Source organism: Hyalella azteca, unplaced genomic scaffold (genome assembly GCF_000764305.2).
Source record: "Hyalella azteca isolate HAZT.00-mixed unplaced genomic scaffold, Hazt_2.0.2 contig6811, whole genome shotgun sequence".
NCBI classification, from domain to species: domain Eukaryota; kingdom Metazoa; phylum Arthropoda; class Malacostraca; order Amphipoda; family Hyalellidae; genus Hyalella; species Hyalella azteca.
In genome coordinates, this window is record NW_025936959.1 from 587538 (window position 1) to 602948 (window position 15411).

The 15411-nt window shown below is 36.7% G+C and overlaps 1 protein-coding gene across 1 annotated transcript in view; it reads left to right on the top strand.

The window, feature by feature from the left end:
- The first annotated feature begins 1303 nt into the window (after positions 1-1303).
- The window catches only part of LOC108677227 (ankyrin repeat domain-containing protein 26), a 41205-nt gene continuing 27097 nt past the window's right edge, over positions 1304-15411 (top strand). Inside the window, exons 1-4 of the mRNA XM_047881007.1 lie at positions 1304-1648; positions 4289-4471; positions 6133-6219; positions 9278-9449. Coding sequence (XP_047736963.1) covers positions 1589-1648; positions 4289-4471; positions 6133-6219; positions 9278-9449 — 502 coding nt within the window. The 5' untranslated portion in view covers positions 1304-1588. The remainder of the gene's footprint in view (positions 1649-4288; positions 4472-6132; positions 6220-9277; positions 9450-15411) is intronic.

The following is a 15411-nucleotide window of genomic DNA, read 5'->3' on the forward strand; positions in this document are numbered from 1 at the left end:
TGGGAGTGGGGAGGCTTGAATCTCAGTCGTGTGAATTGTAAGGGGTAAAATATAGTAAAATGACTATGATTCTCTCTAGATTATCGATCAGTTGAGAGAAACCTGAAGAAGGGATTATATTGACCACCGCTGATTAACACTCAGTATCAAGTGTTCTCTTCTTGCTCCTTTCTCAGTATGTTCGTATTTGGAGTCTGAAAACCTACGAGAATCGCTCAAAATTTATTCACGTCCTTAACTGAATACCTAAATTATTATCACAACAAAAAAGCTTCCAAATGATGCAGACTGATAATATTTTGTCTTTTAGGAATTTTTATTACTCTTTTGCTTATAATTTAAGCCGATTTAAACGAAGGAATACAGTATTTTTGTCGCAAAATAACAACTTCAAACTAAGCATGTTATTCTTTATCGTGAATTAAGATTAAACATCAAATTAAAAAATTAAATGAACTTCAAAATCGCATCGGTGCTACGCAGAAACCATAATAGAGTTTCTGTACTCAAAATAAAATTTTGAATCCATGCACTGATGCAAAAATTTTCCGATTCTATGACAATTGGATAAGTAGATTTTATACACCAACAAAAATGTACACATTATGCATTTTGAAAATACAATGCATCTCGAAATATTTTGGTCGTATGCCATATGCTTCACATGTTCAGTGTTCAGTGGCGCGATACAACGTTTTCAGTTTGGTAAGCAAATGATACAGAAGATGATGCATGTAAGATCCTCTTCTCACCATGAAACACCACTTAGAAAGATGAAAATATATTATAAATCTAAATATTTACAAAATATATTATAATATATATTTTATATAATATTTAATATATATATATTTATATATATTATTTTATATAAATATATCATCTTATATAAATATGAATATTTATAATATATTATAAATCTTTTATGCGATGCCAACTGAAATGACAGTTTTGCTGACTTTAGATAAATGCGAGCAGAAAAGTGCAATCAGTGCAATAACCTATTTCAAATTGACCTAATTTAATTGACTTTGCCATGGTGCAATAATAACAATAAGTAACTGTTATCAATTTTGTTGCAATGTTGCAAAATTTTTGAATTTTTCGAATTAATGTCTAAATACACTGAAATTTCATCCATTTATTCAAATAATATAATTTTAGTAATTAGGCCGTCGTTGGCTCCGATCTAATTATTCGCTGAGCGTTAAAAACCTAAAATTTGCGCTCTTTAGTAAATGCGTTTCGGAATGTAAATTTCATGATTAAGATGAAATTAATACTTTTAAATTTTATGTACAGTTATCATCACGTATAAAAATAAATGCAGTTTAATGTAGTTCGATATTCTATGACTTGATCCGTGTAGGAGATTTAGCTTAATTGAATATATATAGCAAGTTTTAATCGTGTGAGGGTAATTTGGAAGATGACCAAAACAACGAAACTTTATTGATTAAGCTGTTGACATTGAATGCCCAAAACGTATTATTTGATCGGAACTAGGATGAAATTTATTGCCAAACACAACTATAGTTGTGTATGGTTCAAAATTTGCTAGTGAAACTATAATAATTTAAAAATAGAAATGAATGAACTCGAAGCATCATATCCACCGGAGCCTCTTCACGCTGTACCGCAATTTGCGGTGAGTGTCTCACTTATTTCGAAGCACACGGTCAGTTCATCCAGTATCGACAACGGTCAGTTCATCCAGTATCGACAACGGTCAGTTCATCCAGGATCGACAACGGTCAGTTCATCCAGAATCGACAACGGTCAGTTCATGCAGTATCGACAACGGTCAGTTCATCCAGTATCGACAACGGTCAGTTCATCCAGTATCGACAACGGTCAGTTCATCAGTAGACATACGATTAAATCGACGCTCTAAACAACACGGAAAGTTCCTGATATTGCAGTGGAAGTAATGTATGAAAATAAATAACAGGTAAGGAGGTAGCCGGCACTATTAGCCACTGCTCATGCGAGCTCTTCGTTGTTATCGGATTGTTTTAGTGTTTACTCCTGCAAAATGCTTACTTATACGGGGTATCAACAAGCTAATATATTTCTGCTTGAGTTTTGCATTTAATATTATATTAAAAAGTTCTTACTTGCATGGAAAAGTAATCAAGCACAACGAAAGTGCCATTTCTGAGAGAGTATTCTTATCGTACCGTATAATCTGTCTGTGGCCTTATCGATCATACGCGCGTGCCATTCTATTTTCTGCTCGCATTTTTCCCTCACGCCGGAGCTTCCGGCCTCCAGGAACGAGCGGAGGATCAGTTCGTCGATACTTGAATACGCGGTCAAAGGGCAAGTAGAACTCGATGGTTCTTTATAATGCAACGTTTGTACTCTTGATCATTTTCAAACCCGATAATGTTGTAGAGGAGGGAAATGCAACTTCTATAGATGGCTTTTATATTGATCATTTTTTTAATCAAATGGCTTTAGACTTCCGTGCGATGTTGCCGGATGCACTCTGTATTGCGGAATAGTAGTAGCTCTATAGGATCATTTGAACTGCGGCACCATACGGTACAGGTGTGTACTGTACACGGGATAATTTGATATTTTTAAATTGGACCAATATTGTGGTCATTCTGACCTGTAATATATTAGTGTGATGTCAACCCGTATAGCTATAGGTGTGAAAAGGTCTTCTTAGTTTTTATGATTTAGTTTTAGGCATGACCCATTGTGTACGTTTAGTGTCAGTAATAGTTTTATCCCGTACAGAGAGACTTCGGTGTCTTGATCAGAAGTCTTGACTTCGCTTCAACTCACAAACGCTCTGTTTATCTTATCGCCGTTGTCGATTGAAAGTTACGCATTGATTGTCCTTATTCTCCTGTCGGTTAGTGTGTTGATCTGCTAGATGTGTGACGAACCGTGGTTAGGTTATTGCGGATAGGATAAAGTCTCGCGTTACGCCCAGTTGGTACTGGCCCCTTAACAATGTCAGTCGTCGGCCTTAAATGTGCTTATTTAGCATCTTTTGATGCACACTTGAAAATTGGGAATTTTTCTTATAATGAATTTTTTTGTAAATAAAAAGATATCCCATAGACGAAATAGAGAATATTTTGCGCAACTCAAGCAGCATAAATTATTGAGATACATTTCATATACATGACTGAATATTTCATATACATGACCTGCTTACGGCCATACGAAGACGACTGATGTTGATTTGTCAGTTATATTAGAGAAGACTGACTAAGAAATTGAGCACCGAAAACAGAAGTCGAACAGAGCAATAAATGCTGTGAAAGTCTGAAAATTTGTACAAAAACATCGCACAGCTAAAATATTAATAAAAATCGATTGCAGCGTCTACCTGGAAAACGGATATAAAATGGAAATACTGTTAACATTTGGAACATTGCATTTATAATGAAAACAGGATCTTAATACTTGTTGCAACACAAACTGATTTTCCAACGATATTAACAGAATCTTGGTAAAGGTTGTAGAGCTTTCTTTTATACTCTCTTGATCAGCGATGAGATATAGCAGGCGTCGATGAAAGAGCAATCGGACAGCGTTTGGTCCGCAACACTTTGCTTGAACCTTGGATAGAGTATGGCAGCGGTGCGAACCGAGTTCCATTCAACCAGCCTTTGCTGTTGAACCTTCGTGCAACTGCCGGACGGACGGGGTAGGTTGGGATGCGACGAACCCTAAAAAGAAGCGCCGATGGTTCATCATCAGTTCTCGCGTCAAGTGCCCTTTTTCTTCAGTCTCCGTTCTTGCAACAAAGTATTTACGAAAGATTAATGGAGCAGGTAAGCCCTGCTCCCGTACGGAAGAGCTTGTGGTGTCAAATCATACATGGTTCCCGTAAAAAAGAGTTCGTGATGTCAAAACGTAGCCTGCTACCGTAAAAAGGGTTCGTGCGGAAACATTGTGATCAAGGCAGGGTAGGCTTGCTCTTAGGTATTGCGACCATTGAAAACAAGCTTCGAAGAGTCATCCACCAACCACCATTACCATGAAGAATTACTTTTCTCGGGAACAAGCGTTCATCAACGCGAGACGGGTTTCCGAGTGTCGAAAGCTTCTTGTCCAATTTTAATGCAAATATTAGTAACGAACTCAACGTGCGAGTAGTAACCGTTTCAAAAATAGCTGTTTGAAGAGATATAAATTAAAACTAGATTTAATGTCCTTAACCTGTTCTGGCAGTACTAATAGCAGTACGCTATCATGAAGAAACATATGTCATTCATGTTTTATAAATGAATATTATAAATCTAATGAGCCATTTTGATCACAGAATTCGGACGAGATGACGGCGGCAGTGGCGCGGGCAAACGAGCAGCGCAGAGCAGCGGGCAGAGGCCAGCAGGAGCAGCAGGAGGTCCTCGACCTGAGGACAGGGGCCGGAGGAGTGACTCCTCTCATGACGGCCTGTCAGGAGGGTCATGAGAGAACTGTACGGCAGATACTCCAGATGAAGGTAAACTGTCAGGAGGGTCATGAGAGAACTGTACGGCAGATACTCCAGATGCTGTCTCTTATACACATCTAGATGTGTATAAGAGACAGTGAGAGAACTGTACGGCAGATACTCCAGATGAAGGTAGACTGTCAGGAGGGTCATGAGAGAACTGTACGGCAGATACTCCAGATGAAGGTAGGCTGTCAGGAGGGCCATGAGAGAACTGTACGGCAGATACTCCAGATGAAGGTAGGCTGTCAGGAGGGTCATGAGAGAACTGTACGGCAGATACTCCAGATAAAGGTGTCAATGGTACCAAATAGCCCACAAATGGGCACACTTTTCGAAGTTTGAAACCCCTTACAAAATTATGTCCAACTTGATAACCTACAATGTTTATATATGTAAATCAAGCGTTTCACAACAGTTAAAAATCCAATCGTTGATTGCTGCAAATGCAAGTTGAACAATCAAATGGACATTTAAATCAAGCAAAAAAATCAACTTGATGACAAAAAGTAGACCAGTAACTTCTCGTAAAAAAAGAATTTAGAAATAAGGCTCCGTAGATAAAAAATGATTTGCACTTTTATCGTACATAAGATTAAAATTATTCTTCAATATTATAACAGATATAAGAAGAAATGATATGCATAGCGGTAGCAGTTCGTAACAACAAGATTACTTCATAGGACATTTGGCCAGGATCTTTGCTTATAATTAATCATAGTTGTAAATCTCTCTAATTGTAATATTATGATTTCTAGCTGACATATTCTTACAACCTCTTCCTCCTCAAATTTTCAATGAACTCGAAAAATAATATTTAAAATTTCTTTGACTCATGCCAACAAGTTACAATATAGTAGGAAGTATTTCCATGCTTTATATTATACCAATATTTTAACATGTTGACTACGATTGCTTCTCTTGTATTACTATTATTTCATTTTTTGTACTGTTTTTAAACAGGGTTGCCAGACGGTCAGTTTTTCCGGACAAATTCCGTGATTTAGTTTTTCTCAATTGCGTTGGCCGGCTAAAATTTATGATAGGGGTACTTCCTAATTAAATTTGAAATACTGCAAAAAGAAAATGAATGGAATTTTCATTGTGGAACTTACAAAAAAATATTATATTTTGAGTTATAGGCCTTTTTTGGCCTTTTTTGTTCTCGGATTTGGCCAATTTTAGGCAACCTGAATTATGTACCAATACGTCCTGGAGAAATGCATTTCGTGGTACGCATATGTACCACTTCGTAGTCAACGTGTTAACTAAATTATTCGACTGATTTTACATGTAAATAAGCTCAATCGAAATGCCTTGAAATTTTTTTTGTATCTCTATAACAGAGAGTTTCTGTCCGTGCAATGAAGTAATATTTCAGTTGTGAATTATTATTATTCCTAAGCTGGAAATGACCTAAAATAGCACTTAATTTGGGTAATTTTGAACTCGAGCATTACTGTAATGAGATTCTGGCAGATCGCAGGAGTCACTTCCCTAAAGTAGGACGAAATTTTCTTGCCTGCGGTGCAGCATAACGTGTTATACACGTTCGTGGCGTAGCACTCAAGTTGCTTATCGTGATGAGTCTCAGTCATACGACAGAAACAAACTACCAAGGAATGCAACTGCACCTGCTCTCTATCTCTCTCTCTCATTGATCATTACAGCCGAGCATGGTGCACGACCGTGACCGTACCGGCAAAACAGCGCTACATTACTGCACAGACAACCCCACACTCGCCTGCATCGATCAGGTACGTCTCAATGCTTGACATGTATCGAGTGTTACCACTCACTCTTTCTCGCGCTCTCTCTACCTCTCTTTCTATGTATCTCTCTGCACCCTTCCTCACTCTTTCTAGAACCTTCCATATACCTCTCTTTCTATAATTCTTTATGACCTTTTTTTCTTTCACGCTTTCTACTTCACGTTATTCTATTCTCCAATCTCTCTTAATTTTGTCTATTTTCTCTTCTTTGCCGTATTCTCACCAACTCCTAATGCCTTTTACAAAGGATAAATTGGTTAGATAACCAAGAATTTAGTTTGTATTCAAGACTCTCATTGCATCGTCTGGCCGACTTCTTAAATAAGTTTACCCAATTCTCTCGCCATTCGTTATAGGTAACTTAGTTACTCTGAGCTCGGGTAAAAGGACATATGCTTATATATCTGCTGAAGCTGGACCTCTTCGAAGCAATGTTCGCATGTCTGGCGTCAGAAAAAATCTCATTGATCTGTAGCCGCTGAAAACTCGAGAAGTAGAGCGCGTCATGTAGAAATAATTGAATAGCTTCGACTGGTGCCACAACCGTGTGGCTCGGACTGGCAAAGTTCACTGTAAATAAGTGGTAATGATCTAACGGGGATATCTGCTTTTTCTCTACAATTCTTTACATATTTTACGTTGATTCTGCATTGTGACTGCATCGGTTTGATTGTTAACAACGATTGCTTTTGCTACTAATTGCTGAAAGAATTATATTTGAAGAGTTATTCTACAATTTGTTTCCTTCGTAAAACTCTAATCCAATTTAGGTTAAAGTAGTTATGTCATTTACTTAGTCACAAGAGAATTAATCACGTCAGGTCCTTTACAAATGCGAAGAAAAGGCAAGTGGCTATAAAGGCAAAATGCAAGAACTAAAGAGGCTAAAATTCAAGAAGGCGAGATGCATAGAGTCCGAATTTATTTTGCCTTTGTTCATCGTTGACTACTATAAGTTTATAACGGATAATTTCAGGCTACGCCATTTACATGATGTATCGGATAATTTCACTAGACAATCGTGAATACAATACCTAAGTACTGGTATGGCTCGGAGCCATCCACTTTGAAAACTCATTGTGTCCAAATACTGATGCACTTTATTACATTTCTGGGTAGTCCTGACAAAGTTTGGCCTAGAAGAGGCTTACCGTGCTACGTCCGCTCTCTTCTCATGCCGTGGGAAATAAATGATTGTTACTATTTGGACATTATGACCCATTCTTTTTTCTGAGCATAGTCAAGAGGTAATCTTTTCATGAATCCAAGGCCTTCTTCCGTTGTAGCGTAAACACAAGGAGAGCTCTCGTTTGCATCACGCAAATTACTCATACATCTGCTAGACGATGCACGGACAAGACGAAGAGTAGCGTGAGCCTCTCAAGTCCCGAGGATTGCAGGCACGCAACGTGACCTTCGCTCTGACCGTCACGCTAGAGATCGTAGAATAAATGATGTGGACGAAAACGTTGAGCACGCGTTGATTTCATTCAAATAACGTTTTCAACGTTGTTTTTAACGTTATATAAACTTCATATGCCTGCAGGAATGTATAGCGTCTATAAAAAAATTTTTAAATGTGTTAGAATTATAATAAGACATGTAAAACAAGAAAATTAATCGTGATTTGGCCAAAAAAAATTTAAATGGTAGGGTTATCATTAAACAAGTAAAACGAGAAAATTGATCGTGAAATGGCAGTAAATAAAGTAATTTCTCGCGATTAATGCCGTGGAATTTATTTTACAATACCCCAAGCCTTCAAATCATGATAATTAATATAAATTATATAGAGTACAAAACATACATGGCTGCACCATAATAAGTGGTGGCTATAAATAGCAAGTAGTCGGCCTCAAGCAAGCCCATTGGGATCTATATTTGGGACGGTGAAGGAAGGCCGAACAAGATGCCGAGTTACGTGAAGAAGTCGTGAATTTACATGACCTTAGGAGACTATTAGTGAACTTGTGGCACTGTAATTTCGTACCCAGGGTTTTAATGGTAGGAGTTTTACTGCTCTTATTGACCAATTTCCGCTGCCTTGAATAGCACCATTAGTCGATTGCTTGGAAATTTGTCAGATGAAGAATGGGAAACGAGTCAATCATTGAATTTCAGCAAAATGCTTACCTGCTTTTGAATGCTCCAAGTCGCACTTGAACAATAAATTTCTACTCTATGAAGCAATACCAAAATTATTTACTGTTAGGTTTTCTGGGCAAGACTTTTCATGGGAACAATGACTCTTAAAGCACTGACTTGCATACTTCTTTGCGTGCATAAAAATACTTATTTATTTACTGTAAATTCTAGCAGCAACTAAATTGAATCTTTAGTTGGCTATCGATTCCGTTATAAATCCAAATCACATTTCGGGAACTGATTTTGATTTTTGAAACCTCGAACTTAGTTGAATTATATGCTATACTATATATAGTGGTTCAAATTGTACAGATCGCTAAAATTATTTTAAAATTTATGGGGATCCTTCATGCGCATTAATTCACTATGTCGATCCCCAAAAATCATACTTGAAGCGCAGCAGTTTGATATTTTTGCACCAACGACTTTCTTCAGAAAACATTATACCTCGACAAGTTCCTCATAATCATTTTTAAAAATCTCCTAAATTTCGAGCATAGTTCAAATGCAATTGCAGTGTTAATCTCACGATGTTCAGAACTATAAAACACTGAATTCTCTAGTTATTTTCATTTCTCCGCTTGATCAATCAGAATACATTTGATTCATTTTATGGTTTCCTAGAGTGAAAAAAACACAACGTTTAAACAATTTATTCTGATTATTTTAACATGATGTGAATAGAGATTTGAGGCATAAGAAGTGAAATAAACATCTTTCTCGAACGGGGCATGTCTCTTACAGTTTTTAAATGCATTTCAAATGCATCTTTCCATTAAAAGTTCAAACTTTGATCAATTTTTATATTTTTACAGAAAAATATCACGGCTGCGTTTTTTGTATTGTTACAAGTTAAGTAATTTTATCCTTAACTAACTTTAAGTTTCTTATTTGCAAGGTGGTGGCGGCAGATCCTCGGTTGTTGTCAGCACGAGAAGAAGATGGTCACACGCCCCTCCACTTGGCCACGATCGCCGGCAACAGAGTCGTGGCCAAATACCTGCTCACCAGGGGCGCTGACATCAACGCTCTCGATGACGAGAAGCACACGGCCATCCACTGGGCCACGGGTGAGTGGCAGCTGATGACGAGAAGCATACGGCCATCCACTGGGCCACGGGTGAGTGGCCGCTGATGACGAGAAGCACACGGCCATCCACTGGGCCACGGGTGAGTGGCAGCTGATGACGAGAAGCATACGGCCATCCACTGGGCCACGGGTGAGTGGCCGCTGATGACGAGAAGCACACCGCCATTGTGCATCGTTAAATAGGGTCAATAAAAGAGGACGAATTGCATCCAGCTTTTTGAATGAGTTCTTAAATGTACATTGCAAGGTTCAAGTTTAATGACTGTGAATTTAATAGTCATGTGAACTCTGAGTTGTTATTCGTACATGAGATATTTTTACTTGATTTTTGTGTTGGCCTTGTATAATGCCTATTTTTCTGAAATGTATCCGCTATGCCTTCAGAAATTACAAAAATAACTCTACGGTTGAACACATTAACATTTCAATTACTTTTTCCTGCAAACCTACGCAGTCTTTGGCAGCAAGTTTCAAGACGAAACCAAACAATTTGGCTCAGTAAATTAAATATTTTTATTATATAATTTTTATCTACAAATTTAATCGTAAAACAAAAATATTTCTATCGCACATATATAAATTAAGCTGAATTCATTCTGTCTTGAGGCACATTGAAAATTTAATCCGTTCCATCTATATAATAGAAAATAAGGCAGATCGTGTAACATAATTCACAAATATTGATCACTTTTAAAGTTACTGTCAACTGTTAAGGTTTTTAATTGGTGACCACCATAGTAGTACGAGAATCCATTATAACAATATCATATTAATGACGAAATAAAGCATTTAAAGTGTCTTATCGTATAGTATAAATTGAACGACGCGTGTTTCGGCGGCCGGTGTGACGCGCACGACGAGTGACGGCTGCGTTACCAGCGTCACGACATCGCTGTTGTAGGTCAAGGCCGCGAGGCTAGGAGTTATTTATAATACTAGCTTATTTATTATAAAATAACACAATAATTATTGTCTAATGATAAATGTCAACGTGCAATAATAACTTAACGATCATGAAATAATATTACATTCGTATGTTATTTGTTTATTGCTGAAATGTTTATCTACAGATGTAAAATTTTTAGAATGTGGTATTTATAAAACATGGAGGCTATAAATCAACTGGTTAAAATGATAAAAATGTAAGTGGAGAAGTTGAAGTGAAAAACTTGACTGCTTTATTTATATTTTTAATACTAAAGTGTCCCATGCGATGAAATATTTCATTTGTGCTGCGCAGTAACAAAACAAGGGTAGGCATCACGTCATTAAATGCAATCTCGATAAAAAATGAATTGATATATTAACGTACTAGTTAATGTATCTATACCAGAAATCTCACCCCCCCCCCTCACAACCTGAACAGATCTGACTGCACACTATTGAATGATATTTTTCCTTGCACACTAATTTTTCACGTTATGTATGCGTTCCTCTAAAGTATCTTTTCTTGATGAAAAAACAATATCCATGGTCGGTTGATCACTTAATACAATTAATATGCATACCTTGCATGTTCTAGTTGCTCTTGTGATGATAAGTATCCCGGATTCATCATTACACTGAGTCCGAAATCATCATTTGTTACGTAGACTTCCTCATTGTCACACAAAAGTTCGCCACAAAGCGTAGTGCCGTAATGACTCATGACGACCTTAACTCATGTCGTAACCTTGCGGCTTACGACCCATACATTTGTTACGAAGCCTTGAAAGTTACGTTAACAAATGGGCTGTCGTTAGGAGAAGCACCTATGGTGATTATACAGAGATAATTTGTCAATGACAAGAATTGTTCGCTGCTAAACAACCTCAAACTTTTTATTCAGTATTGTAGCCAAACATGCCTCGCAGGCGAGTTGGCCTGCACATGTAATTTGTTTCCATCGATTTGAGGGCCCATCGCTAGGAAGTTTGCAAGGACGTATTTTGCATGCAAAAGTGTTTCTGGAAGAATGATAGGGACTTTTGTGGACACATTTTTTCTTCACGGTAAATATTTGATCCTTATTTTTTCCTTAACAGTAGCCAATTTAATTTTATTGAAAATCAGTCGATAAGGAGTATGCACACCATTAGGGATTAATTCGAGGGAACTTTTAAAATGCACCTTAGAGCCTTTAATCACTCATGAGATCACGACATGAGCAAATACAATAGTTTTCAGATCTTCTAATGAACTTCAACCTGCTATAAAGTTAAGTGTTTTTTAATTTTATGCTAACCTTGAGGCTGATATTCCTGGACTTGCATCCCCAGTGACATGCGACTGTATATCGTGGTCATCTTACAGACTGCACGCAATCGGCCTCCTATCCACATAATTTGTGCTGAGATTTCCATTATTAGTCAAAATTCGTATCTGTTTGTGTCACCTAGAAACCCTTAAAACTGTATAAACTTCATAAAAATTCGAATTTTTATCGATAATTCATTACAACGCCATCATCGCGTTCATATGTTTTGCCAAAGACAAAAGAACGTCGAAGGAATGATATTATTCATCTTTGTCTGTACCCAAGCTTTGTTTCCCAGGAATGAGAACAAATCGATTCTGTAATCGCAACAAACTCCGTCATTCTGATAGACCTTCACTCTACTCTTCAGCTCTGACGTCATACTTAGGATGCCAGTAGCCAGGTTAGGGAGCAGACAGAGATTACATTTAGATTTGCATTTGAGGTTTAGAGTTGATCGAACGTGACCTGGACACTGTGAGAAACCTTAAGACAGTATAGTGTAGGGTGTCGTTGTGTAAGGTCGGTACTTGTGTAAATGGGAAAAGTAAGGTTATTGTTTACTGATACTTTGTTTATATGTGCTCATTATCTTCTGTGCATATTTTAGAAGCGGTTTTCAGTTGTATGGGTCTGAAAAGTTAAAGGTATTACACCAAATTTCGAATTATTTTTGTTGAAAGACGGAATATGTTTTTAGTTTGCGCTACGCAGTTTCGGTCACGACTTTTATCCCTCCAGAAACCAAGCCAATATTTGTCTTAGTCAATGTTTCGATTCAGAAACTCATTGACTTTAATTGAAAGATATTTGAATTTATAAAATAACTGTTGCAAACATTTATTATTTTTTTACTTGTGAGCGAATTAACATTTATTATTTTTCATAGCCGTCATTGATTCGTTTTACGGAAAAACTCCATAGATTGAAGCTCGGTCGTTCATGATCCTGAAAATTCATATGAATCGCTTGAGTTAGACAACACAGTTGAAAATGTAGAAATCATTTTAACTTTAGTTCCGGCCAGGCTTTATTCTGCGTGACGCCTTTTAACAAGGAAACGCCTATGCAATCGTGCTCGCTGCTGTCTAATTACGAGCTGTGAGGCTGTGATCACCCCTAATACTCTGGAGTCTGAATTGCCATGTGGCCTTCATTCTTCATAAAATGCTACTAGTTCACAACAACATTTTGCAGCAAAGAACAAGAGAATAAGCTGGTTAGTTTTTCACATTTCTTTTCGTAACTGTGTGCTAAATTAGTCATACAAAGAAAGGTGGATGGCTTAATGATTAATTTGATCAAAGAAAATTAAATTCTTCATCCAGATAAGAGCATTGTAGATAAGACGGCACTTTATACGCCTATGCACTGATTTTTTTTAATTCGCAAGAAATTTAAATGATGCAGAAGGTTGGAGAAAAAGTATAAATAACGTATTTTAAATCAATAAATATAAATAAAAGCCGCCTGTCCATCGTAGATATTTATTCTATTTTATACACATTTACCAGCCACGAAAATCGTGGGATCTTTCAATCAAATTTTCTATAAAGAACTACCATGAATTCTTATTCCCAACTGTGCGAACCTGTCTCAAAAAATATTTCTAAATTTCACAGTATGAAAATATTTCCTCTCTAGACCTTCGCTTGCACAAATTTTTGATGCCAACAAAATTTTTTTCAATTGTACATACAAACCAGTTATAGCCAGCTAGTGAATACTTCTTCGTTAGTTTCAGACGAGGATTTTATTCCACTTTATTAGTTATTCTTTTCGAGAATTCAAATGACATTCATATGGGAAATCATTTACCCAGGACGTCTGAAAATCAAATAAGTCTATCAAGAAACCACTCCTAAATACGTTCGTAACTTAATGCCTAACATCAATGGCAATTAATACCAATCAAAATTAGAAGTAAGCAATAAAGTAAAAATTATATTACATGAATTTCGGTGTCAAATTTTTCATGGTAGTTTCATCCGTGGCTATTTGGGCGATTCTTATGCGGCCATCTACGAATCGCTTTTGTAATTCCTCCTTCATTTTAAGCCTTAACTTTGTGCTTGCGTGTAAAGGTCAGCCTGTGGTGAGATGCTGCAAACAAGCTGATGGTTTTTAACCGCACAATGAGTTTGCACGACCTACAAAGTTCAGCTTTACTGATTACACAAAGAGTAAATTATAGATATTCAAGCTTTTAACTCAGTTCACAGTTATTATAAGTGAATTATTCAGTATTTCATAATTATATAGAGTATTATAGAGGGTATTAGAGAGCATTATACAGAAATTCTTGTTTTCTAGTCAATTCACATTGCATAATTGTGAAAGGAAAATTTTAGAAGCCTATAGTTCAGTATTTCAATCAAATGAGTTCATTTCAATGATATGCACTCAGTTTTTATACAATACACTGCAAGAACGGGTGTTTGACACGACGTTTGTGCATATCTTCGTTAAACAGCGAAGCCAGCATCCTAAACTGATAAGCTTGTTTTTCCTGGGCTTCGTCATGAAAATGAATTGTTTTTGAAGATTGCACTCATTCACAGGTCCGTTACTACTTACTGGCTATATATGATGTCTATCGAAATTACCTGTCAGCACGAACCTTGAACTAACAACGCCCGAATCTGTTTCAGTTAGGAGCGTTTTGCTTCAAGCACTTTGCAACAATATTATCCCATTAGACTGCAACGATTGGATCTCATATGCCTCAAAATAATTTCCGTTTAACCTCGATTAATAATCTGAAACGGTCATTCTCTGTGAGATTTACTGGCCTAGAAAACGTCCTGACTTATAGCGTTCATCGATCAAGCTCTTAACCGGATTACACAGTCGGGCTGCTGGGCTTAAATTCCTGACGAGGACTACGAGACGATAAAAGGAATGGATTTGTTTTCGCAACTAACAATCTTAGTGCTTGTGCGAATTGTTTGTGGCCTTTAACTTCATACAGAAAATGTATAAATCGAATAAGATTCTTTCTTCTTTTATTATTTATGACGAAATTTAGACTGAAATTAAACGCTCTAATCCAATTATATACTCCGAACTGTATGAATAAATCACCAAATAATATTCCGGAAAAAAACTGAAGGAGCGACTAAAAAAATAGCGTTTATGAAGAGTGACCTGAGCCATCAGGACCATGGCCCGCGGTTTTGCAATTCTCGTTCTCGCCAGATTTTCTTTATAGATAGTAAATAGCTTTGTGCAACAGAAGCGCCTGATCGTATATCATAACTGACGATCCCCCTTAACGTCAAGCGAGCCTCCCGGGCAAAAAGTCTACATTCATAAATATGAAAGGATTTAGGTGCTTGTAATCTATACTTAATTCAATTTTCATCGTTTCGAATGTACTGCCACTATTTGATAGTCACCACATTCTTTACTTGATTGCAATATTAAAAACATTATTATTATTATTATTATTATTATTATTATTATTATAATTTCTAATAGCCAGAAAAATTCCTAGTAGCAATTATAATTTCATTTTAATTAGTGTCGGTCCAGTGAAACATTTCTTGGTATCTCAATATTCATTTATTTTAAACATAAATTCCAATAAGGATAGGCTCAAAAAGAAAAAATACATCGATGTAAGTTAAATCACAGTTTAATGCCCAAATCAATAAGTTCACATCTCAGTTGAAAATATTCTAATCCTTTACATTTTAGAAGAAAC